The 26,166-nt window shown below is 34.3% G+C and overlaps 4 protein-coding genes and 1 pseudogene across 5 annotated transcripts; 2 read left to right on the forward strand and 3 right to left on the reverse strand.

Annotated features, from left to right (window-relative positions):
- Positions 3,767 to 9,033, reverse strand: LOC109331228. 2 transcript variants are annotated; one of them, XM_019565604.1, is made up of 10 exons: positions 8,590 to 9,033; positions 8,249 to 8,311; positions 8,023 to 8,107; positions 7,483 to 7,551; positions 7,194 to 7,272; positions 6,926 to 6,983; positions 4,957 to 5,069; positions 4,800 to 4,869; positions 4,305 to 4,390; positions 3,767 to 4,132 (listed from the first exon to the last, which is right to left on the reverse strand). In XM_019565604.1, the coding sequence occupies exons 1-10, from the start codon at positions 8,986 to 8,988 to the stop codon at positions 4,090 to 4,092; spliced, it is 1,065 nt and encodes a 354-aa protein (XP_019421149.1). In that variant the 5' UTR covers positions 8,989 to 9,033; the 3' UTR covers positions 3,767 to 4,089. The 2 variants fall into 2 exon arrangements, with proteins under 2 accessions (XP_019421149.1, XP_019421148.1); XM_019565603.1 differs by having other exon boundaries at positions 7,194 to 7,275.
- On the forward strand, positions 10,204 to 13,293 carry LOC109331232 (annotated as a pseudogene).
- Positions 15,006 to 16,985, forward strand: LOC109331230 (UPF0481 protein At3g47200-like). The gene has a single exon (XM_019565607.1). It carries the CDS (start codon positions 15,193 to 15,195, stop codon positions 16,789 to 16,791), a length of 1,599 nt encoding a protein of 532 aa, XP_019421152.1. The 5' UTR covers positions 15,006 to 15,192; the 3' UTR covers positions 16,792 to 16,985.
- Positions 17,623 to 20,029, reverse strand: LOC109331234 (protein RER1A-like). The gene is made up of 4 exons (XM_019565611.1): positions 19,937 to 20,029; positions 19,518 to 19,899; positions 18,327 to 18,507; positions 17,623 to 18,169 (listed from the first exon to the last, which is right to left on the reverse strand). The coding sequence occupies exons 2-4, from the start codon at positions 19,868 to 19,870 to the stop codon at positions 18,116 to 18,118; spliced, it is 588 nt and encodes a 195-aa protein (XP_019421156.1). The 5' UTR covers positions 19,871 to 19,899; positions 19,937 to 20,029; the 3' UTR covers positions 17,623 to 18,115.
- On the reverse strand, positions 21,315 to 25,876 carry LOC109331231 (small RNA degrading nuclease 1-like). Its single transcript, XM_019565608.1, has 12 exons — positions 25,734 to 25,876; positions 25,450 to 25,632; positions 25,294 to 25,377; positions 24,466 to 24,534; positions 23,594 to 23,734; positions 23,395 to 23,511; positions 23,246 to 23,315; positions 23,013 to 23,113; positions 22,572 to 22,706; positions 22,377 to 22,484; positions 21,991 to 22,095; positions 21,315 to 21,772 (listed from the first exon to the last, which is right to left on the reverse strand). The coding sequence occupies exons 1-12, from the start codon at positions 25,764 to 25,766 to the stop codon at positions 21,422 to 21,424; spliced, it is 1,497 nt and encodes a 498-aa protein (XP_019421153.1). The 5' UTR covers positions 25,767 to 25,876; the 3' UTR covers positions 21,315 to 21,421.

A 26,166-nucleotide genomic window follows, 5' to 3' on the forward strand; every position in this document is an offset into this window, starting at 1 on the left:
GCATAGAAAATATAAAATAACTTGTAAAAAGTGTCATGAAAATCATGGTATCTTAGTGAGTATAATATTAATGTTCATGTTACTATTTAATGTTGCATGCTAAAATCGCTAACGAGAGTGAAGGAGAATAATCACATTAACGAGAACTCAAGGTGCGGTTATGACCATCTCTAACTATTGTATGAGACAAATTAGTTTCTTGTGGCTCGAACAAGCAAGATATATATCCGAAAACAAGAAGAGGTGGAGAAAGTTTGAGAAACTAAGAAAATTAATTTCCAATATTTGGATCTCATTAATGACTAATGAATAATTATTTGAGCTTATGGTCCAACGAGCTTGAGTAATTGTGTAAATCATGTTTTTTACATATACAAACTGTTCACAACAAATATGCATGTAGATGTTGAAAAAACATCATATACTCTATTAATCTGTCTATATTTATTTATATTAAAACAATAGAATCTATATATTTATAATAGAACAAGACAAATGCTTAAGGCATGGTTTTCTAAGACTATAAATAACTACTTGTGTATTAGTGGCACAATAATAATAAGATAAGATGTAATATCTGCTGCATGATGGTGCCGGTTGGGGTTGCGGGTTAGTGAAATGAAATTAAAAATCAGGTAATAGCATGATTGTTTAGACGTATAATATAATTTGTTTCACTCTCCTTATCATGTTATACTCACAGTTAGAATTTAATATCATTCTGGGGTCATTATACGTTTTTATAATAATATGCATTATTTATTAATATTAATTTTATTTAAAAATCCATAATAATTAAGAGTGTAAAATGTGTGTACCAACAGTGTAAAAATTTACACATAGTCATCTACCATTCACTTACAATATTTTTATTTAAAAGTCAATAATAACAAAAAATTAATGATGAATGATAGAGTGATAGTGTAAAAAATCTTTATACTCAATATATATCTTTGTCTCAATAATTAATACATGGATAATATATATGATAAGGTTAGAAATTAAAAAAAACTGAGTAGTGTCTGATTATTCTTAGTGGAGAGTGGGGTAGGTCGGTGGTCGGTGGATAGATACCGTTAGCAATTGATTTTTCTTCACGCAATAACGATTAGGATTGGAAATACCCCATTTTGTCCTCATATGACATTATGTTTCATGCGCATTAGTAGGGGTACCTTGGGAATATGAAAACTTCAATGTCCCACGAAAAAGTTCGATATCCTGCTAATCGTTTTAAGTGAAGTTGTCTTGGAGTAAGTTTTAATCGAATACTTGTAAATAATCATCCAATTATACTTAAACAATACATATATCAATGTTTTGATTGAAATTGTCTTGAGTGAGTGAAACTTGAACTTTCAACCACCTCCTTTATTCATATATTTTACCCTAATTATCAAACTATTTTAACTATTTTTTTATCGTTGGTGAGACTCGAACTCACAAACTCCTATATTTCCTTAAACCTTTCATCTTCACCATCCGTTCACTTATCATTCTATATTAATGTTATTTTTTTTAAACAATAAATAAGTGAAACTCATATTATTGGAATACAACTAAGGAAAGTATAAATACCACCCATAGTTGTAGGCATAAATATTTCAGCCCTAGTAGTAGCCATCTAGTAACTAGAAACGTGCTTTGACTTTTTCAATCCTTTACCACAAAGACAAGCAATTATGCATGCACCTACAAGAGCACATAGAGTAGCATTGGTTAGTAAATGGAGCCGGAAGTTAGAAGAAAAATTGAAGATGTGTCGGAAAATATTGGAACTGATTTTGAAGTCTGAAAATGAACACGTACGTTGCTTCAGAATCTGGTTGTTTGTACTACATGTAGATGGGAAGTTAATGCAGTTGTTCCATAATGGTAGGAAAAGTCAAATGTAGGTGAAAATTGGCAGTGGTGAAGTTAATTCACATTGTCGAGGTTGACTTATCTTTTTTATTTACTTATAAGTTTGTAACACCATTTTATTTTGATTTTCCTGTTTTGCACTGTGAATAACAGTTGTGACTAGTTCAACAAAAGACAAAAAATGTGATACGGTTGGTTCTGTTTCAATTTGCATTATAAAGAACACCATTTGTTAATAATTCAACAGAAGCAAATGTTATATGGTTAATTTGTATTATACTCTTCTTAATTCATGGACTAGGCACTTAATGATGTTTGGCTTTGACCACCGTACACAGATTTACTTTCTCCAGAAAACTTAGCAATTTTTATATTTGTCATGCATGTTTAATTTGACTATAAAAAAAAATGATAGATGATGTACTGAGTTTATATAAATCTTTACAGCAATAATGCATAGATATTACATTTTTTAGGGAACACATATTCTATCTTACGATTTATGTGAGCCATTCCATCGAAAATAATTAATTATTCAACTTTTAACTTAAACCAACAAAACTGAACAAAATAGTGGAAAAAAGTGAAATACAAAATAGACTAACCAGCATCCCAATGAAATGTTTTCTTTTTTTTATTTGGTTAGAAAGTATGGATGTAACTGAAAGCTAGCTATACACCCAACAAGTGGTAAGAATATACGGAAGTCAATCCTTCATTGTCCTGAATATGCCCTGCCAATTTCTTATTCCCTGGACCTTCATATACTTGATTAAGGTACATGTTTTCATTTTCAAGCATTACCCCATTCAATATTTCAATTTTATACCTTTAACTTAGTAGCCTTGTTGAATTATAAATGATTTAAAACAAAATCATAATTTGATAAGTCTTTTGGAGTAATATGCTGGAAAGTCGAAAGTTTTAAGTTATTTCTGCTTATTAGGTAATAGGGTAGTTAATTTACTAAAAACTTATAGTTTAATTAAATAGCTTATTAGATACAGATATTTTAGTCTTTCTGTTTATTAAGCTTTCAACTTACCTTTTCTATCATCAATAATGCTGTTACTAAGTATATCACTCAACTTCATCTAAAAAATAATAGGAACAGTTGAGGAAGAATATTAGAAACACTATAGAACAGGTGATACGCGACAATCATGTAACATAATAGAGACTTGTAAGTAATTGCTGCAGGTTCGCATAGTCAACGGTCACTGTACCATAGATAGATAAGCTTAGTGGTTTTGAAGAATGGTTAATTTAGCATATATTTATTATCAAAATGTTAGTTTAATGATGTAAAGTTTTATCGGATTTTTAGATAACTAAAAGACCAAGTATTACTGAATCCCCATGCAAACACTTGTTAGTATATATTTTAATTTTATGAGATTAATTTCTTACTCATTGAGTAAATATATGTTATTAGTTATACAAAAAATTTAGCACATATTTTTTATTTTGAAATAATGATGGGTTATCCACTTATGCTAACTCTAGCACCAAAGTCAAAGATCAAGAGTTAGAACATGATAAATGTGTATCGGAAAATTAAATCCATTAATTATCGAGATACCATAGGGAATGTCACATATTGCTTCAAAATTCATTTAATGGATGATCCAATACCAATAGTCAAAAACCTTTTTCAATAAAATGAGTTTATTAATTTATTTCAAAATTATTTAGAAAGAACAAATCATTAATTTAAGTGTACATTCAAGAAAAATTGGACTTGTTCATATATTACATGTACATGTTCATCGCATTGATTCAAATGAAGGTTCTCTGACTAATTAAACTTTATCATTAATTCTAATAAACATGATAGTATAAAAACAGAAATTGTTGTATAAAAGGTTTGACACAACTAAATTGAAAGGAACTTTCTTACATCTAGCAAAAATTAAAAGGTAGTGTTTATATTAAAGTTACAGTGGCTTATTACAGGAGAAGGAGAACTTCACCCATTTCAACAGTCTAATACTCCGACAAATTCAAGCATTTAACTCCTATCCTAGGATGTATTTCTAAACACTGAAAATGAAATTTAGCAAATTTGAGATACAGATATCTAGAGAAGTATTTTCCATCCAGTTTCCATTTCATTGAGCCCATTAAAGCAATAGATAGCTCAGCCTAAAGGCAAGTGTCCCTCAAGAAAGGTCACGACTGATTCTCCCATTTTTTTCTACAGTCAGCTATTTTCCAGCATGTACCTTACTTCGGTTTCTTCCGCAAACCCATCCGCGATTTAGCATATCTAAGATTCTTATTAAGAAATACCAAATTTTGATAAGTAATGAAATTCCAACAACAACCAACCTTTAATTCTACATAACTACATGAACCGAAAGACAACATGTTATATCTCTAAATAAACAATCGAACAAAAAAGATTTGAAGAGAAAATGCAGCAGGTGATTAAAGGATACTCCAAACGCATTCCCTCGTCAAGTGGTGAGGAGTGAAGAATAGTGCCTTGCAGACTATTTAGAGCATTAGTTGAGGTAGCAACATCCTACACATACAGTTAAGAAAATAAAATCTGAAAACACTTTGCCATATATTAAAGAGTATCCAAATTTAACAAGATATATTATATGCTACTGTTCAGAACAAGCCTACAAATATATCATGAAAACCAAATATGCGAATAAATAGATTTCATCTTAGCAGCATGGCAAGAAACTACCACAAATTAGTTTTGTGCATTCTTAAACATGGCAACTTTCATAACAATTTTCATGTTACCTTCATTTGCATACACATGCATGTTGTTTAGTATATTTTTTGAAGAAAACAGAAAGACGGGCTACCCATGGGATCCATTAGAAGTTGAAACAGGAAGGGATACACTGTGTTATAAAATGCTCCAACATATTCAATTGTTAAATGTATAGTGCAGAAGAAAAAGGACAATAAAATACCTGGAAATCAATGAATGCTACTGGGGCCCCATATGTGCTCTGCATCTTCAGTTTCAAATATCCAGGGCATCTAATAGAAACATATATAAAGAAAAACAAATTTAGTTTAGATATAATTAATATAGGAACATACTTCACGTGATGAATGTGCACTGACCTAGAAAAAAGTTGGATTAACTCTTGTTCATTACAAGACGGTCCGAGGTTAGCCACAAATAATGTCGCACATGGGGCTGAATTCTGTGGAATGTAAGGATTTGAACACTTCTTCTGCCAACATAAAGGAAAGAAACAAAATAATTAGTTGGAGTTTAAAATGAAATAGTTTTGAAATGAACTAATAGTCCAGAAATGTCAAATTACATGGAAACAATGATTACACAAAACTGTAACTAGTCAAAACATGAGAAATGTCCAAACACAAGATTTGTATAAAAATGATATGACCCCACATTTCCTTAGGATTCATTTGCGAGTTGAGTTTCGGAGGGGGAAGGAAGCGAAAGGAAAGGCTTGAGAGCCATGAATGTGTAACTTGTGAGATGACTCTTCCCCTTCTATTCCTTTCTCTCCAGAACTCAACTCAGAAATGGGCCCTTAATGTCAAAGAACTGAATGTATAACTAGTTTATAGGTATAGGCTAAAGAAAAGGATAATATCAGGTGTCCTTCAGAAAATAAATAAGAATGACATTGTGTAAAGCATGATACTGTTGAACAGCCTGATCAGTATAATAAATGACCTGAAGCAAAAGTACATAATGCAGCTTCACCACAAGTTTCTATACAGTCTGGTAAAAGTAATTTATAATGAGTTGGAATAATAGAGGCAAGTGTCCACCCAAGACTTAGCTCGAGTGGCAACAATTCATGTTGGGGACTGTTAAATAATGGGATCATATTAAGCCAAGATACTCCAAAAATGGAAAGTATTGGTGTGGTACCAAATCTGTAAACAAAGAAAGGATAGTGAAGAAAAAAACTGAAACTGTTGTCTGTTTTATTCATATTATGATTTCAATACCAAATAAAATGGAGATTTTAGTATAAGTGTACATATGTCAATAGATTACAGCTGGCATATCCAACTGCCTCTGCTTACTCTTAAGTCTTAACTAAGCAACTAACTGTGACACAGTAAACTAATCTACTTCTCTAATAGTATCCAATACATGTATCATACTTCCAGAACATACCAAAGAAGTATCACATAGTTTTCTTGTTTTTTAAATATTTTTATCCAATACATCTTAGAAAATTCCCGGAGATAGTAAGATAAGCATAAGACTTAAAACACTTTTGACATTTTTTATAAATATGTTTATCTCCTATATATATAATATTTCTAACATTTCATGGTAATTCATATAAATTCACCTTTGAATTGTAGGCTAAATAGAGCTGAGACTTCTTTTGAATTGGACCAAAGTTGTTTTAGTTGACGATTTAACATGAGAAATAGATAGAAGCTGCGGTCCTTAGTTATGATCAAACACACTTTTTCAGTAAATTGTCATCATCATATGTATTAAGGAGAAATGACCAAATATCTCCTAAAAAATATTCCTATATTAGCTTAACATCTACCTTTCCACAACAGATCATAATCCCTCCTTTGACAAAAATCAACCTCATAGCCGGAGGACCATTCCAGTGCTTAGTAGTCGAGCTTAGAAAAGCATCAGATTAGTGCGATCAATCTACGTGAAACTATTATGTGAATACTAGCGACCGTAAAAAAATACTATGTGTCTATTAATAATAATGTTTTGACGAGAGCCTAATCGAGTTCGACAAAAGTAATAGTAATACTAGGGATATTGCTATTTTATCAATATTATTACTCCAGATATAAATAAAAAAAGAATAACAAGGGGAGGGACCTCTCATACATTAGAGGAGAGAGAGAAATGCAATCTCATGCTGGACAAGCTTTTCTCCAGTACTAATGGGAGAGAAACAGATGCAAAAAAGCTTTTGAATTCAATTACGGGTCACAAAAAATAGTTGAGACATATTTCTAATGTACTTACCATTGAAACGTATACCCATTTGAAGCACATAATAGTGAAAATATTGCAAAGTAATGCAGAAAACAAATACATTATGTACTTAACAATACTAACCAGATTTGGAAATAGACCGTCATTCACAGCATGACCACCAGCATTCACATGACTATGTCTGAAAAAACAAACAAAAAAATAAATAATCAGATGAGATTGTGTGAAATACAAAGCACCTCTGGTTCTAAACACAATCAGTAACAATCTTCTATTAGAGACATTGCTTCCCCCAGCTAGAAATAACTTTCCGGATTCAAAAATGTGCTTTTTCTGAGTAAGAATCAATCACATCCACATAATAAAACTGTGATTAAGTAGTGCAGATGACCTTTGTGCAGATGGATAACCAATCGTGTTCGTGTTGAAAGCAGGATTACCCAATCCAGGCATGTGAATGTTGCCAACACCTGCTAGTGCAGAAGCGTGTAAAACATGTGCAATGTGAGCTCATAGAAAAGTGTCCTTCGTGTGGTCAATAGTTAACTAATCTTCAAACAAAATGTTAAACATTGAATGGCTCATAAGAATCGAACGATAGTAAACGACAAAAAATTTACACAAGGCGCATACATTGAGCAAATCCTATGCACTAAAGAAATCTAGCAACATCGTCTCACCAGAGTCGGGAGAGGCCCATGATGGTGCAGATCCTTTAGCTTTCTTATCTGAGCCAGCTCTGCCATCATCTGCTTGTCGTGGTCAAATCATAAAAAAAAAAATTAACCAGTAGCAGTTAGAATCTATAAAAGAAAAATAATTATGTATAAAAAACATATTATAAAAAGAAACCTACTTAAAATTCAATTTTAGATTGATCGGAATGGAATAAAATAATATCAAGTTCCACTTTTTGGATTGTTAAAAAAAGGCTGTAACGAAATGGAACTTGATGGAATAGAATGGATATGCAATCCAATACATTTATTTTTCTCCCCTCCCAGTTTGGGGTGATGGACAGAATGAGATTGAACCAACTCATTATTCACCCCCTTCCATCATAAAATAGCAAGGCAATTGTATAGTAGCTTTGTTCCATCCCATTCCTCACTCATCATTGAATATCAAATAAAAAGCATTTCTGTGAAAACTTGTCTCAAAAATTTGGATTTAAAGTTTTTTATTCCTGAATGGAAATATAAGCAAACAAAAACAGGTACCTATCCTTGTGCGCTTAGACCTAGAGTTGGATTTTGCAAGATCAATATAAAGAGTTGACTTCTTTTCAAGATCAAAGACCATCCCCTGCAAACGAATCAAAGACAAGAGCTATTAGCAACTAAAGTAATCAATTTTTTTTATCTTACTGAATCACCCATGCATTCCAATTGAAGCATAACTTTTAACAGCATAAAGAAAACATTGATGTCAAGATAATATTGTTACATTGAGTGCCTGCATTGCCATGATTGCTGAATGCTGATTAATGAAAACAGCAAAAGCAAATGCCTGCCACAGCACCAAAAAAAATGTCACAGAACAGAAACAGTTAACATTCATGATAAGGGTAAATTGATTGACCTCTCCAGAATTTGACTCAATTCTTGTTTCAATAGTTACAGTCATATATTGAGATTCAGTTATCATTACACTCGGCGATGATTATGATTATACTGATTTCTAAGGGTATTGAGTGTAGCTTTGGAAACACGATAACTAAAATTCGTTGGTGTAATTTCCCCGAATAAGAATGCATTCTCGATTAACATTGTACAAAGAAATGTTACCTGAGAGGAATCGGAGCGGCTTCGAAGATGCGAAGATTCGTAACCGGGAAATTCACGGAAGAGGTTGTAGATTTCACGAGGCTTAACATCTTCAGGAAGACCAGCGATGAAGAGAGTGCGAACCTCATCAGGGGATAATTGATGAGAAGGAACATGAGAACTGTAAGAAGAGAACATTTGTTGCTGTTGTTGTTGTTGTTGTTGTTGTTGTTGTGGGTAGTAGTGAGGCTGAGGGAGATACTGTTGATGGAGGTGGTGTGACACCGTGTCAGGAGCACCGGGAGGAGGTGGCACCACCGTCATCATGGCCGTCGGTGGTGGCGGAGGAGGGTGTTGATAATACTGATAAGTGAGTGGTTGGTGTTGTGGTTGTGAGTAGTATGCAGCCATGTCGTCCATTGAACCTCGATTTTCAACACCAGGAGCCCTACAAAACAATTTCAATTTATTTTGTTTGTTTTATTTTATTTGTTTTTTTCTCTATGTGGGCTCTGAAAAAATAAAAGGCCCTGTAGAGAGGTTAGGATGGATCGAGTAACAAGCCCATCCAAAAACTAGTATAAAAATATAAAATAAAAATATTAACATACAATAGTCCTATTTTCATTGCTCAATTTTATTTTTGTTAACCGGTCCCTGAGTTAGTTTGTGAGTTGAATAATTTTGGAGAGAAATAAAGAGAAAGAGAAGGCTTGAGAAACCTTCTTCTTTTTTTTCCTTCAAAATTCAATTCTCAAATTAATCCTTATTAGTTTTGATTTAACCTGATTATGCATTGATTGTGAAAAGTAGTAATGGTTTGAAGCAAAAAGGAGTTCTACCTAATAGAGAAATACACGATTAACATGAAGGGTTTATTTATATCACAAGCTCTTAACATGTAACAAAAATTCCTTTGCTTGCAAGCATATATGTGGCGCTGATGAACCATGGTTTGACAGATTACAATTTACCGGCCACATTTGTCCTTCCCTCTTCAAACATTGAGCAGCAAATCAAACGTTCTTGCATGTAAATGCAATTACATAGTTAAAAATAGTAGGTCTCCTGTTTTGTGGTAAAATATTGTTCTAAACTTCCAAAGAGGAAATGAAGACACTTGTACTCTCCTTACTTGTTAAGTGAAATAAATATTTAATTATTTAAAATTTATATTTCTAAAAAATTAAATGCATATTTACTTTTTCATCTTTATAAAATATCTACTAGTATGAGGAGAAAAATTATCTACTTCAACAATTAAAATCATGATATATATCATATTTAATTATTTTCTATAAAAATATTTATAAAACTAAATAAAACAATACAAATATTATATTTTCACTAACCTCATGAGATAAACAATATTCTAATATGGGAATATTCTCACCTTATAATATTTGAACTTAAAATTTTAAGTGGTTTCCTTCTGAGGTGCTTACATGAAATACTCATGCTTTGTCCTTTCAATCTTTTTTTGATCCCGTGGCGACACAGTCCACGTAATCAGCATTAAAAGTTGGGATTCCCAAAATGATAATCTCTTATTCTACCCAATACATTTAAACATGCTTAGTGAAGAGTCACTGTGTTTCTCTTTCTCCATTTTATTTACTATTAGTTATGTGAAGTTCAAAGATGTTAAAATTAGTTTCAAAAACAAAAAAAGCAAGGAACGTTAGTTCAACTCACAAACACAGAGAATACACAAATTCTCTCTTTGACTAAAAAAAGATTAACAATAATGAAGCTCTCTGCGTTGGAGCAGAGCTACCTTAACCGCCGGAGCAACACCTTCAGAGGTTCGATCGAGTCCTCCGGCGACGGTACTGCGAAGTCATCATCGGCGGCGGTTTTTTGGCTACTCCTCCATGGCGTGTGTTGCCTTATCAGTCTCGTCCTTGGTTTCCGTTTCTCTCGCCTCATCTTCTTGTTCCTATTATCCACTTCTTCCACCAGCCTCTACACTTTTCCGTTTCGCACTGTTGCTGAAATTGCTGTTGATTCCAATCCCGTCGCCACCGTTGAAAACTCTTCCAACAGAACGATAACCGCTCCTCCTCTCGTCGCCGGCGGCAATAGCCGTGTTGTGGTAGGGCGCCACGGGATTCGAAACCGTCCGTGGCCGCATCCGGATCCTGTTGAAGTAGTGAAGGCTCACCGGATAATTGAGAGAGTTCAGAGAGAACAGAGGGCGCTGTTCCAAGTGAAGTACCCTAAGACGGTGATTGCGGTGACGCCGACGTATGTGAGAACCTTCCAGAAGCTGCACTTGACTGGTGTGATGCACTCGCTAGTGCTGGTTCCGTACGATCTGATTTGGATCGTTGTCGAAGCTGGTGGAGTCACCAATGAAACCGCTTCAATCATTGCCAAATTTGGTCTCAGAACAGTCCACGTCGGTTTCCGACAGCGAACTGGAGTCTCGTATGCGCCTTCATGCATTGAGGTTCACTTTTAACTACTCTATCGAAATTCCAATTTGTTAGTGTGTGTTTGGATTAGCTGCAAAAAAAAGTTGATTATAGTTAAGAGAAGAGAAGTTGCAACAGGAGAATTAATACATGAAGCATTTGATTGATTTATCATGTGGTGGACCAGGATTGTGAGAAAAGAGAAGTTCGATGGTGTTGTGATGTTTGTGGATGATAGTAATATGCATAGTATGGAGTTGTTTGATGAAATTCAAAGTGTGAGATGGATTGGTGCTGTTTCGGTTGGGATACTTGTTCATTCGACTAATGCAGATGAAGCTTCGTCCATAATTCCAAGGGAGGATGTGGAGGAAGCTATGATGCCAGTGCAAGGTCCTGCTTGTAATGCTACCAACCAATTGGTTGGTTGGCACACCTTCAGTTCCCTGCGATATAAGGGAAGAAGGGCGGTTTACATTGATAACCAGGCACCTGTGCTGCCTAGAAAGCTTGAATGGTCTGGGTTTGTTTTAAATTCCAGGTTGCTTTGGAATGACGGTGATGATAAGCCAGAGTGGATTAAGGATCTTGATGCATTGGATGGGGAGATTGAGAGTCCACTTTCCTTGCAGAAAAGCACTTCTGTGGTAGAACCACTTGGGAATTGTGGACGAAAGGTTTTGTTATGGTGGCTGCGGATTGAAGCTCGCTCAGACGGTAAATTCCCTGCTCAGTAAGTCCTCTGCTCTTGATTTTAGAAAATTCATGCCAACACACTTGATTTGAATATCTGCAATAAGTTTGAAGCCAAAAACTACTGCCTGAAACTTAAATATGTTTGGTACCATGGCAAATCCAAAGAATTTTCAGTAATTACCATATCTGTGGTTGATGTGAACTTAAATTCATGTCATCTACAGGATTATTCTATTAGGGTTAGGAATAGCAGCTTACATGCATCTACCTTTGGGCATCATGTTATGTAGACTTGTGTTCTAGGATGAGGTCATAGTTTTCCAGCTTATGTAGTTGATAAGCCGAAACTGGCAGAGAAAGCAAACTGTTGCCAAATTCGGGCAGAATTGTTACAGACATCCTATATATTATTTGTATTTGTTAGCCATCCAGTTATACTATATCATGCTACTTTGAAAGTACTTTCACATGGTATTAACTGTAGTGAATGGATGGATTTGATGAATTTTGGATTAGATCTTAATAAAATTCATAAATTATATTCTGTTAAACCATTTAGGATCTGTTAATTGTCTGCCTGGTTAATAAATATATCAGGTAAAATGATTGAGTAGGGTCCATGGACTCCAGCATCAAATTGCAGAATTTGGATTCATCGAAATCCTTCAAAAAGTACATGGATTTATGTAATTTGTGACACGTCATTCAACAAATAGCACATGGATTTATGTATTCTAAAAAAACCTGTAGTATTATTTGCACAGTTTCTCTTCATATCCCTGACCACCATGATGCTATTTCATTCAGATGGATAATCGACCCTCCTTTGGACATCACGGTCCCATCAAAACGCCCTCCATGACCAGATGCTCCTCCAGAGCTCCCATCTAATGAAAAAGTGATAATTAGCACACAAGTGCAGACGAACAAGCATTCTATCAAGACTAAAACACCAAAATCAAGGCACACTGAAAGTAAGAGAAAACATGACATCAAAGTGATAGGTTTGCAAGTCTCTACCCATTTCGAAGAACACTGAAGGTATTAATAAGCACATCTGAGGAATTGACTGCCTCATTGATACGAGACTGCTGGCCTTCAGCGACAAGAATTTAGATTGACCAAAGTTTTGGTATACATACAATGACAAGGTAACTTTTATGGTGAGCCAGCATTTGCGCATTCGAGTTTGATTCCACCAATTTTGTTCAGTAGATTTTTTTCTCTTCTTTTTGTTGGAGGTGCTATATATTACATTAGCATGAAAGAGTGAGAGGTGATGTCAACTTAGTTCTGAAAGCAATTGCTGCTTTGCAGGAAAGCATTTATTCAATTTTCTTCAATGTTAATACATATTCTCAATAGGATTATACAGATGTCTTACTTTTTCACAGGCAGATTTAATTATTTGTAGATTTGTGTAGTAGTAGAGAGCAAATTTAGAGGTTCTTAATCCAACAAAACAATCATACATACCATACCCCTTTTATGGCATCCAGAAGAACTAATGTAAGGCTGAAATATTTTATCACCATACCCTAGTAATGTCTCCTCTTTGCCTATAGTTGGCATGCTAACAAAAAATTGTGATAGGCTTAGAACACGGCCATTGAAAAAATGGTAATTGATATTTACTTCCACAATGTTTTAGACACTAATGGAAGAAACCGGTAGAAGCCGCAATAAATAGAGTGATGAAGGGAAGGGTAATTCAATTCCTAGAGGAACATAAAAACAAAATAATTGTATGTGAAATGATTAAGAAATCAATGTTTTGCTGGTGAACATAATTTATGATAGAATATTGTAATATTTTTGAATCCTTGTAGATAAAATGATTAATGATTGGTTGGTGGATGTAGTAAGATTATATGTTTAATTCTATTTAAACATATTTTCAAAAACCCTCTTATTCTATTATTACTCCCCATTCCAATTCATCTTTTATCAGGTATACAAACATACCCATCGAATGTATTAATGCAACCTCACTTTCATGTGAATCTCCTCTAGAGGAACCTCATTCTATAGTTATGCATTTTTTTATGGCTAAGAGTGCTAACAAACAACCCTTTAAACTTTATGACTTCTGTAGATAACCTAGCTTCATCCTTAACTTCATCCCAATTAATTCTTTTAGTTTCACTATTAGTAAAATTGATTCATCCAAATTATTTTATAATGCCACCAAATCTTACAGTTCCTTTTTTAAAATTTACACCGTTATATTTCTTCACTGTTAATTAAAAAAATGACTAGCAATGTCTCAATACATGGTTTTCAAAATACAAGAATGACAAGTGATGTCTCAATGCATGCTTTTCAAAATACAAGAACTTGACCAGATCAAAGGAACACAGTTTTGAGAGCTGAAATTATTTGCTCACCTGAGTCCTAACATGGATAATCGTGCTCATATTTAAAATCAACTTTTAGCTGTAAAGAAATCACTTGGATCTCTCTCTGCTAGTTGCAGTTGAAACACAAGGTAGTGAGATACTCTCAGCTGTCAAAACTCAAAGATCACTTATTTTTTTATGTAAAAAATTTAAAGCTATACATGATTACACTTTTAGATCTGTCTCTGTCCCTTCTCACTCCAACACACACCATCAGAAACCATGTTTTATTCGTTTATGAAGTTATTCAAATTAATAATTAGGCCATGCTGCTGCAACTCTTGATTAACAAATCAAGACAATAATTTTTTATTTCTTCACGTCTGTCCCACTTTTGTGCCTGCCACAGTGCCCCACCTTATTTTCTTCATACAACTCAGTCACCTTAATGATATTAAAAACTGGGACCAGGACAAGGTCTACTTCACACTAATTTCTCATGCTTCCTCAAGCAGTAGTTCAATACAGTTGGCTGATAAATATGATTTACAAAGTTAGTTCTTAGGCTTTCTATGACAGATAGACCAAGAAAAGGTAATTAAAGCTTCTGTAACCAAATAGTAAAGTTGAACAAAAGCTTCTTATCATCGACAAGGAGAAAAGAGAAAATGTGTAATAAGTGACTATTAAGAATTCTCAATTTATAAATTATCAGCAAATGATAAAGATGCTGTACTGGTCTTGTGCATCAGTTACCTCATTTTCAGATTATTTTGAACATGTTCAAGCCACTTTTATGGAAATCCCTGATAGAATATGATATTTGAAGACTTATTTTCTAGATAATGTGACGTGCTACAAGTAGTTAGTGTATAAGAATAAAGCTTAAAAATTATATAATAAGCACACTTGAAAATTGTCCGAAAACTGCTGCTATTTGTTCAAAGGGATACCATACGAGCTGCACAATTTGATCAAATCAATAGCAGCTTCCAATTAATAAACATGTAGGATCTTTTAAGCCATTATGTTGGGGTGCACTGTTTTCATATTAAAATGACAGTTGACTTATTACCTATCACAAAGAATTCATTTCAATTTGTTTATAATTGGTCATTGGACATCACCTTTCAGAGCATTGTGAAAAACCAGAATAGCAGCCTCCTAAAACAATGGTAGCTGTATTCAACAAAGAGCTCTTGAGCTGGTACCTCATCACCCTTAAACTTAAAGAAACCTTAGAGTTGGGAATTCCATCATCTCCTAATTCAGGTATCCAATTAACTGAGTTTCCAGAGAAGCAGCTGCAGAAGCTTCCCCAAGAACCTTCATTGAAGATCACCATCAATGAAAACGGTGAAATTTTGCAAGATGAAGGCACCTCAACAGAGTCTGAATGGGTGATCTCCATCAAGGAAAAACTAGAGCAAGCTCGTGGAGACGACGTAACAAGTTCATGGGACAAGCTATCAATCTTCAAAATCCCTCACTACCTTAGAGACAGTTCTAGTGATGACAATGCTTATGTACCCCAGGTTGTGTCCTTAGGTCCATACCACCATGGCAAAAGGTTCCTTCGCCAAATGGACCGCCACAAATGGCGTTCTCTTACCCATGTCCTCAAGCGTACCAATCATCACATTGGGCTCTATCTGGATTCAATGAAAGAGGTTGAAGAAAAAGCACGTTCCTGTTATGAAGGAACAATCAGTTTAAGCTGCAATGAGTTTGTGGAAATGTTGGTCCTTGATGGTTGTTTTGTGCTGGAACTATTCAGAGGAGCTACAGAAGGGTTTGCACAACTTGGTTATTCAAGGAATGATCCTGTTTTCGCAATGCGTGGACTAATGCATTCCATTCAGAGAGATATGATCATGCTAGAGAACCAGCTTCCCTTGTTTGTACTTGATCGTCTTCTGGGAATTCAATTAGGTAACCCTCACAGGAAAGGACTTGTTGCAAATCTAGCACTCCGATTTTTTGATCCATTAATGCCAACAGATGAGCCATTAACAAAAAGTGACAGATACAAATTGGAATCATCACTTAGAAATAAAACCATCACCACTACCTTTGACCCTTTATCTGATCAAGGTGGCCTTCACTGCCTTGATGTGTTCAGGAGAAGTCTCTTACGCAGGGGGCCTCAACCAGAACCTAGAGTTTGGATCAAACGCTGGTCTCACACTCATAGAGTTGCGGACAAACGGCGTCAGCAACTGATACATTGTGTCACAGAGCTAAAGGAGGCTGGAATCAAATTCAAGAAAAGGAAGACTGATCGCTTCTGGAATATAACATTTAAGGATGGTGTTCTGAAAATGCCACGGCTCTTGATCCATGATGGTACAAAGTCTTTGTTCCTCAACCTCATTGCCTTTGAGCAGTGTCATTTGGATTGCAGCAATGACATTACATCCTATGTAATCTTCATGGACAATTTGATCAACTCACCAGCTGATGTCGGGTACCTTCATTACCATGGGATTATCGAGCACTGGCTCGGTAGCGATGCTGAAGTTGCTGACCTGTTTAACAAGTTATGCCAAGAGGTAGTGTTTGACATTAATGACAGTTACCTCTCCCCTTTGTCAGAGGCTGTCAACCGGTATTACAACCATAGATGGAATACCTGGTGTGCAAGCTTAAGACACAATTACTTCCATAATCCATGGGCCATTATCTCCTTCGTTGCTGCTGTTGTATTGTTGCTACTTACTTCTGCACAAACCTATTACAATGTATATGGATACTACAGACCTGCCCAGTAAGTACTGCACCCTTCTTATAATCACAAAAAAAGTATCGCCTTGTTTTCTTTAGTCTAAGAAATTGTTGTGTTTATATTGGCTTCAAGCCTAGAAAAAGGACTTGGATGGTTGAAGCTCATTATTTGATTTGTTTTGTTACAGAAGGTACTGGATACTGGCCATTACTGTAATAAAATGTTCAATTGTGATGCAAATGCTTACCAAACAATTATTACTTCAAAGAATAAATTGCAAAGAACAAAAGTTTTAACAATAAGAACGCAAGAGGTGATCACCTATTGTCTTTGTTAAACATCTAATTATAAATTTGTCCAATAAATAAAATATTAAACATTTTGAAAAATAAAAAGTATACCAAATGAAAACTCTTTTTTAAGGCTGAGGGACCCCCATAAAGAGTCCCCAAAGGAATAGGCGGTTGAATCTGTGGGGGATACCCTTTCCCAAGTACAAAACAAGAACAGTACTGTCCCTGATGAGCTAAAGTTCACAGGCAATAAATATGAATTCTATTTCCGACATAACAATAAGGAATCGAAGGCCATAAGTAAGCTACTTAACCATCTACTATTCAATATTTGTCTAGTGAGAAAATTTGGTCCTACATGAACTTTTATATTTTCTAAGAAAACAGCTTCGAGAGAAGTTGTCACATTTTAGGAGCAGCGGAGTAGGGCAAGCTACCACAATTAAATCATGAAATGACATATTTAGAGCTAGAGATTATCCATCATTAATGGAGAACCACAGTATTTGAACTCCAACTCCAGTAAGTTTTATTAGTCTTGCAAGTTTATTTGTGAGCAAAATCACAATAATGCTTGGAGAACCTGAGGGAGAAATGAGATTGTTTGGACAAATTTATAGAAAAAATGAGTTTCTGAGAAACACATGATCAAACAATAAATAAATACAATGGAAACAATAGAAAAGTATAACCCCATTGCAAATATTGAAGGGTTACACAGTAAAAACTATCGTTAATTAAGAACTCAGCAATTAAGAGTTTTGCACTTGCCACATGTATAGAAATAGAAATAAAGACAGGATTTTACAGTGGGTGACGTAAAGAAAGAGCCCTTCGAAATGCCAGCTTCCCAAAGTTAAATGTTTTACTAGAGTGTGTAGAAACGTCCAACACGTCCAAATCACATTTGGGAATTGAACATCCAGTCATCCACATCCACGCTAGACCTCATAGCAAACTTGTTCAGCCACCAAAATCCTCAGATTGCTCCAGCTGCTAAAGTAAACTGTAGATGATATCAAGCCACATGTGGGGTTGTGACTTAAATGAATCAAAAAGAGTTCAATTAGAAAAGTTTCAGTCCACTGGAAGGCTTGTGCTTTCTGCCGATGCTCTCTTTCCATTATACCGCTAAAAGAGGGACAAAACCAAAGCTTAAAATTAGCAACGAACACGTAATCCTGATGCTTACCAAAAAAGATGCAATCATGATAAAAACACCAGTTAATGAATTTAATAACCATAGAACATCTGACAACAGTTTTGATGAAGAAATAATTGAAGTTACCTGTTTCCCAAATGAGAACGGTACATATCTGTATTTGATCATGTGTGATATCTGTCTCCTCATAGTAAGGGTAAATAGGACTACCCAGTAGAAAAGGAGTACAGGCCAGAACACTGGTACATCAAATGCACTAAAGAAAGTCATCACAAATGCAATACAAAATGCTTTTGTGATAGAGTACCTGTCGACAAAGTAAAAATAAGCAGCTTTCGAAAGAGCAATCAAATTCATGCCAAAATGATTCCAAAGGCACTTTGCTATGCGACAAGGAACCTACTTCAACAACATAAAGCACAAAATCAAAGAGAACATCCAAATAGCACTTTTGATGCCCTGAAACGACACTAGTGAATTCACAACTTTCTATAATGAAGTACAGACTGTACAGTACAACATTGTCACACCCTCTGAACTTTCCAGTTTGTAATTGTCAAAGATAGGTATATAATGTAGAAGCTATTGTTTTTGCAGGAATTTTGAATATTTCATAATTCGCTACTATGGAAGATTCTTCTCAGGACAGAACTGAAAATTAAAAGTAGAATGAAGTCTATGAGCAATGTTTCAATGAATTTATCTTGACATCATAATCGATGGCACTCAATCTCTCATTTATTTTTTTAGTTTTTTTTTAATACTCACGTTTCAAGAAATACATCATAAAGCAAAGAGTCTATTTTGATCCTCAAGAAACAATTTCCTTGTTCCACATTTATTACTCTCATTTATTTCGAATTTTTTTTCAGTGTTAGGCTCCCAGAATCCTTAAATTACTCCAGACTCCGGCTAAACAGATACAAGCCAGAAGATTAATTCATTGCAACTATTTTCTACATTCATAGAACTCAAAACCAAGATCCGCCAAGGAGGAACCGAGCTCCTTGCAACTTGGACCAAGCATCCATATAGCCATCCTTCTACTTTCATATATGGCTCCATTCCTCCCATTTCTTACACAGTAGAAAAATAACATCGTTAACATACAATTAACAACAAATAGCCCAATTACATAACAATATCCAACTCTATAGCGCTCATGATCTTTTACAAAGGCTGATATCTCTCACCTAAGAAGCCAAATCTAACAGAATCACGATTCGAACACAGAAATATAAAATAACAACAACAAAAAACAGATAAGTTATGAAATGGAATTTAAAAGGGAAAAGAATGAACGAAAGATAACGGTACCAGAACTTGAACTCAGGGAGACGGCGAACGAAAGGACGGAACTCATCGGAACCTCTGGTTGGGAGTCCGGGACCATCATGAATCTCAGGATCCACCTGAGGAGAGAGGAATCCAATGAGGAGGTTAAGAATGTAAATTCCAAGACCATAGGATACAATGTAGAAGCCTTGAACGGTGTAGACACGGAGGACGTAGATGCACGCAACCGCGAAGCAACCGATCCAACGGTGGAGGACGTGCGGTGTGGATTTGTCAAGAAGGTGCTGATACTGCCGCGACACCGCGAATTTCCACCGCGAAATGGCGGCTTCCGAGGAATATGAAACGTCGTCGTTTGCTACTCTTGAATCCATTCCTCGGTTTGCAATTCAAATATTTGTGAATGTGATGGGACCAGAAATGGAAGTTGGAGATGATGATGATGATGGGTGACCAATCTTAACGCATCAACATCTCGCTTTCAGGTTCGGATCTCCAAACCCATTCGGGTTGGTTAATAAATTCTATTTTTGTTTCTAACCATTTTACATCTCGATCCATATTTCGTTTTTTGTTAGTCAGTGTACAAAAATTATGATTACTAGCGTGTTGATATACACTGTCGTCTGTCAACCCGTTTTCCTATCGTTTGTCGTTTGTAATGTATAGTTTGTATTTTATAAATTCAAATATAATTTTTGCGCTAAATTTACGGTTGAATTTATTCCATTGGTCTAATATTCAATTTTTTAAATACATTTTTAAAATAAGAAGATAATAAAGATAATATAAGAAAATAATATTATATGGTTTTTTTGTAGAAATAAAAAGATATTGAGGACAAAATAGAAAAAATACAAATTACACCATGATGGATGGTTATTTTGTATTTTCCTTTTATTAATAGTATAGATATATTTATATGTTGCTATTAATACCAAGAATATCTTGACTTAGTGGTATAAAACTTAACTAAATTATTGGGATAATCAAAAGATTAAAAATTCGATTTCTGAAACTTGTTGGAGGATAATACCCAAAAAAAAAAATATGTTACTGTAAAATTTTAATTGGTTCATTTATATTTTTCATATATCACTGATTTAAATTTGGTAGTTTTTTAAATATATGTACATAGTTAAAGTGTTTATGTTAAACATTATTGAGGGAAAACAAATTACTTTAACACACATAAGTGAAGAATAATTAATAATGAAGGGAATATAATAATAAACTCACTATTATGTTACATATAATGGAATATGTACTACCTGTATAAGATGGATTAGTTGTCACGCCAGTATGAGGAGTGCATGCAAAATAGTGCAGCACATGCTTCAGTTTTACTTTTTTCTTTTGCAGATGAAGATTTTGGAAGTGACTGTGAGGGGATGAGTGATTATGAATACTTTATGCTTTATTTCATTGTATTTTCCTCCTACTTCTTGTCAAATGAACTTTCCTGTAGTTTACTATGCATGCGGTGGTTGTGTATTTAAATTATATATTGGTTGAATACTTGTGTTCGAAGTTATTACATCGTATAAAACATCGACCCTATTTATTCTAGTAATTTAAATGTTGTATAGGACTATTTACATTGGAAAAACATTGGATAAATGCTATGTTGAAAGTTATTACCTCTCGATTTTGCAAAGAAACTACTTCCTTTCCATAAATAGTTTTGAATAGATAATTCGGCTGCATGTGAAGTTACATTTCAAATAATAGAATAGACCAGTACCAAATAACAGAATCTTAATTGAAAGAAAAGAAAAATTGCAGTGATGACCAATGAATGTTAAAGAGGTGACATTAATTGCTGCACTAACATCATGATTGTATATAATTATGCTAAAACTATGTGTTTCTCTAAGTGCTTGAACTCATTGATCAAACAATCCAATGCCATTCAAAGACAATGGCTACCTCGTCATCCTTTTTCTTTTTTTCTGGGGTACCCTTTTATTATGCACCTTGTATATTCCAAAATCCTTTTGTTTCTGCAATGTTTCAATCAACATGTCCTTTTCCTTCAATTGTTGTCTCAATGCTTCAATCTCATTCTTCAGAGCATCAATGTCACACTCATTTGACTCAGGCTCCACCTTTGCTTTCTTGGAAACATCAAATGCATCATCATCCACTTGTAAAGCTCTCTTACAAGGAATCTGGTCATGGTTGTCATCAGGTGCCATTTTCCGAACGTATAGGCTGGCTGTCTTATCTGCCCTGAGCTTAAACTTTACGAGTTTCTGCGGGCGGTTTGCAGTATCCTAATACAAAAGTTAAAGTCATCACTTAATGGAATAAATCATATGGGGAAGGCAACTTTCTCAAAAGCGCATAAATATGCTTTAATTGTATGCAAACACAATTAATGGAAGATGAATATCTTTTTGTTTAATGAACATTATAGTATATTTCATCAGGACTTCTATGTATCTTTGTAGAAAAATGAAAATAAAAAATATATCAACTTGTATATAGAGACCTTCTCTGGGTTGCCTTGGACATTTTCATATGCTTGAAGCGCCTCTTGTGGGTTCTTAAAAATTGCAAAGGCAGAATACTTCTCTCCTCGACCTTTCTTAGAAATCTGCAGCAAAAATGTACGAGAACACAAGGGGGAAATAGTAAAAATTAGCAGTTGAACAGTTCCGTTAGCAAATGGCAATAAATTGATGTGGGGAAGTTCTTTAATCAGTTTTGTTAACAGCAATACCTAGTCAAATTTCGTCATGCATAAAAGTAATGGAGCAGACAAAGACCAGGTCATAAAAGAACCCAATATGTAGCCAGTTAAGTACATGGGGTAGTGATTACGAACTAATCATTTTATTCATCAAAATGGTGAGACACTGTACGGACTTACTCTACCTTCAGTTCTATTGTGAAGTCTCCAGGAAGGACATTATGTAGTTCTTCACTGTTCACACTGGTTGGTATCCCGTGAAGAAGAAGCTTTGCCATCTCACTTTCAGGAATCTAAAATGAAATAAAAATAATGATATTAACTGCAAAACGGTAACGACCATGACTTCAATGTAATACTGGTCATATAACTAGTCTTACAGGCTCTTCAATCAAATGAATTGCTCTATCAACACCATGCTCGATCTTGGCAAGAACAAGTTTCATTGCTGCACGCGCATCATCTACACAACTATGTGTAGCACCCTTTTCCCGAACATCATAGCCTAACACAGCCTGTCACAACAACAAATGATAAACTATTAATCTCATATCAAATTTGTGGGGGTTTTTTAATTTAAAAAATATTTGCTGGCAATTTTATTCATGCCATTCTCATGATGCAATGTCTTAAATATCACACAGCATAGACAAACATGAAGAAAAGACTTGACGACCACGGGTATGCGTGTACCAAGGGGATTCCTCACAAAATGAAGTGACTATCTACCAGTATCTGGTCATAATAATGCTTCAAATATTATATATGTCATGCAACACAGAACCTTTTAAATCATAGAAGCTAAATAGTTGTATACTTGCCTTGCATAAGCTACTCAGAGAAGGCCTCTTGTGAATAGGTCCGTCCAAACTTTGGAAGATATATGAAGTGTCAATCACTTTAACATGATATAGCTTCAGCACTGCGAATTAGTAAATATGATAGAAATGTCAAAAATATAATTTAGCAGAAATACAGAAGTAATCCCCTTAATATAATCAAACAGTAAGGTTCATGGACACACACAGCCAAACTAAACTAAAATGTTACCCACCATGTAGGTCATTATATAAACTGTGTCCCACTAATATGGTTCCATCTGATAACAGCTTCTTCATGGACTCCTATGAAAGGGCAACACGTATCTTCATTAGGCACTTGAAGGTAAGATACTGAAAAACTAGGAAGTGAACCATATAATACCTGTATATCTGCCAACGTGCAAGTTACTCCATCTAGATCTTTAGAAGAGACACCGGTAATATCTGTTCTGTAGTCTGCAATTGCTTTGTTGGGTTTTACACGTTCATGCAGTTTGACCTGAAAAGTTCTGATGTTATCTACCTATACCTGAGAAAGGAGAGGCTAATTTATTTGGAGCCTAGAACAAAGCATAAGGTACCTCTAAATTGCGGTCAACTATACAGACTTCTACTAATGCTTCAGTCCCATCTTCACAGCTAACCATTTCACAATCAATAGATACCATTGAAGTATATCTGATCGCCTTGTTTATGTCTTCAAGGTTTATAACCTCCCACCCCTTCATTTCCACACCAAAAGGCAAGATAGATAAATGGAAAAGTAATTTCTTTGTTTAAATAAGAATTCACGGGGAAGATAAATATAGAAATAAACATAAGCAAAACAATTATAATAGACGAGAAAGATACTGAGGATTTAGAGTTAAATATAGTTACTACTTAATCAAGGACAATGACATAAAATCATTTCAGACACTAATCATATACCAAATTCAGAAATCAGAAACAGCATCAAAACGTTTTCTAGAAGATTGGAGGCCAGGTCTTCACAATTTCTTCTAAAGACAGGAAGGTGTGTGTATATTGGCATCCATCTAAATGGTGTGCAATGAAGGGTTTATGGTATTTTATTGCAGGTTTATAATGATTCTTGAAATCAAAGGCAAACAATCACTCAACATATCAACAAAAAAAATTAAAATATTGAAATGTCTGTGTGCATATGGAAACAGAGAAATTCAAGTAATAAAACTACGAACAGTAAAATATCAAACATTGACATGACTCATGAGCCAATTTTCCTTAGCATTTTGTTACATCAAAATGTTTTCCTTAACCTAAAATTTCTCCTGGAACTTTGAAGAGATCTTCAACTAGACCTTAATAGAAAGACAGCACATATATATGCATTTCAAATGGTTTCATGTTTAAGCAATGGAAACTTAAATAACAGCATGTTTAGCATTTGAATGATTGAATAAAAAGGTGAGCATGAAAGGTCACGACAAACCTCATTAAGTGACTTAAATGAATAATCGAATGTATATGATGGATTCTGGAGAGTTTCTTGGACTAGCCTCTGTGCTGCCAATGCAAGAAGGTTACAATATAGTAGAATCATCAACAAATAATGATGCCATCAATGAAATACACCAAAAAACTGAAATCAATCATATTAACCACAGAAAATCTAAATGCATTTGCACAAATTTCAAAAAAGTATGACACATCAAAATTGACAAGCATGTAGTTCCAGCATTAATGATGAAAACATAATATTAAGAAAATGGAGAATAAGGAACTAAATAGCTTTTTAAGAGAACAAAGGTATACCAGAAGACACCTTCACTGAACCTTACAGAATTTGCATTATCTGCTACAATTTGCTTATAAGTTACATATATTACTTATAAGCCAACTTTAAAAATATATGATGATTTAGATGATGGAACTCATGAAAGCAATAATTCATAAAAAGCAGTTTTAAATCAAAGCATAAGGTACTCATCAATGGATATTAGAGCAAGGACTGCTTGCATGCAATACGAAAACATCATTGAATAGCTCGACGAAAATTATAAATTGGTTGGCACAAAAAATATAAACACGTATGAGAATTGAGGGAAGGAAATCAAAACATCAACAGATTTAAAAAAAACAGAGACTGAAAGTGTTCAGCACTATATCAGGCATAACTCATACATTAAAGTTTAAAACTTTAAACCATTCTAGCATATCAAGTACTATAATGTTAGTAGTATGTATTAATAAAATCTGGAACAATCATCCTAATTTCTAACATAAAAATGACTCTGGTTTCTGAATACTGAAAACATACCTGCTCAGGAGAATCATAAGACTTATCTTTCAATTGCTCCAGTACCTCTCTATTTGAATGTTGTTGCATGACATTGAACAAAAACTGAACAAATGGGTGAAATGGTAAAAGTCAAATGGGTGAACATAAAAAATAGTCAAAAAGTAATTTTGTTACCTTCAAATGATCTTCCTCATGAAAAGTCTTGAGAAATGAAGCCAAAACCTCATGAGACCTCTTTGAAGGATCACTCAAATTGGAACCAAATTTTCTATCTTGATTGTCCAAAAATTCTTTCCAATCTCCTAGCTTTCCCTTTAGGCCTCTTTTCTGTACCAATCTAACAATATCAATTAGCACCTACAACAATGAAAACAGTAGTTAGAGACATTGAAATTTTGAGATTGAATAGTTTTGAAAGGATTTGATAATAGAAATGAAGCAACGACGATGAAGCATACCTTTTTCTTAGTAGTGTCAATCATTTCCTCCATCGTTTCTTCTGTTCTAACAAAACACGGAGAGAAAAAACACAAGTGCTGCGTATCTAGGTTTTCAAGTACTGTTTGCTAGTGTTTCTGGTTTTTGTTTAATAGTAGTTTTATACCTGTCTTATGGAAAACAAATAATAATTATAGTATTTAATATAGGTTAAATTATTCTTTCTTTTGTGTTGAAAGGGTTAAATATTCTATTAATCCTCACAATTTTGCTAAAAATTTAAATAGATCTATGTGTATGAAAGTCTTAATTAGGATCTAATACTTAAAATTATTGAATAGGCTATCATTTGTACAAGTTTTTGGACTTTATTAGGACTATTCTATAATTATGTAGATTTAATTAAGAACTTATTTATAGATACAAAATTACTCAAAAAATATTACAAAGTAT

The sequence above is a fragment of the Lupinus angustifolius genome, chromosome LG17 (genome assembly GCF_001865875.1).
Source record: "Lupinus angustifolius cultivar Tanjil chromosome LG17, LupAngTanjil_v1.0, whole genome shotgun sequence".
NCBI lineage: Eukaryota > Viridiplantae > Streptophyta > Magnoliopsida > Fabales > Fabaceae > Lupinus > Lupinus angustifolius.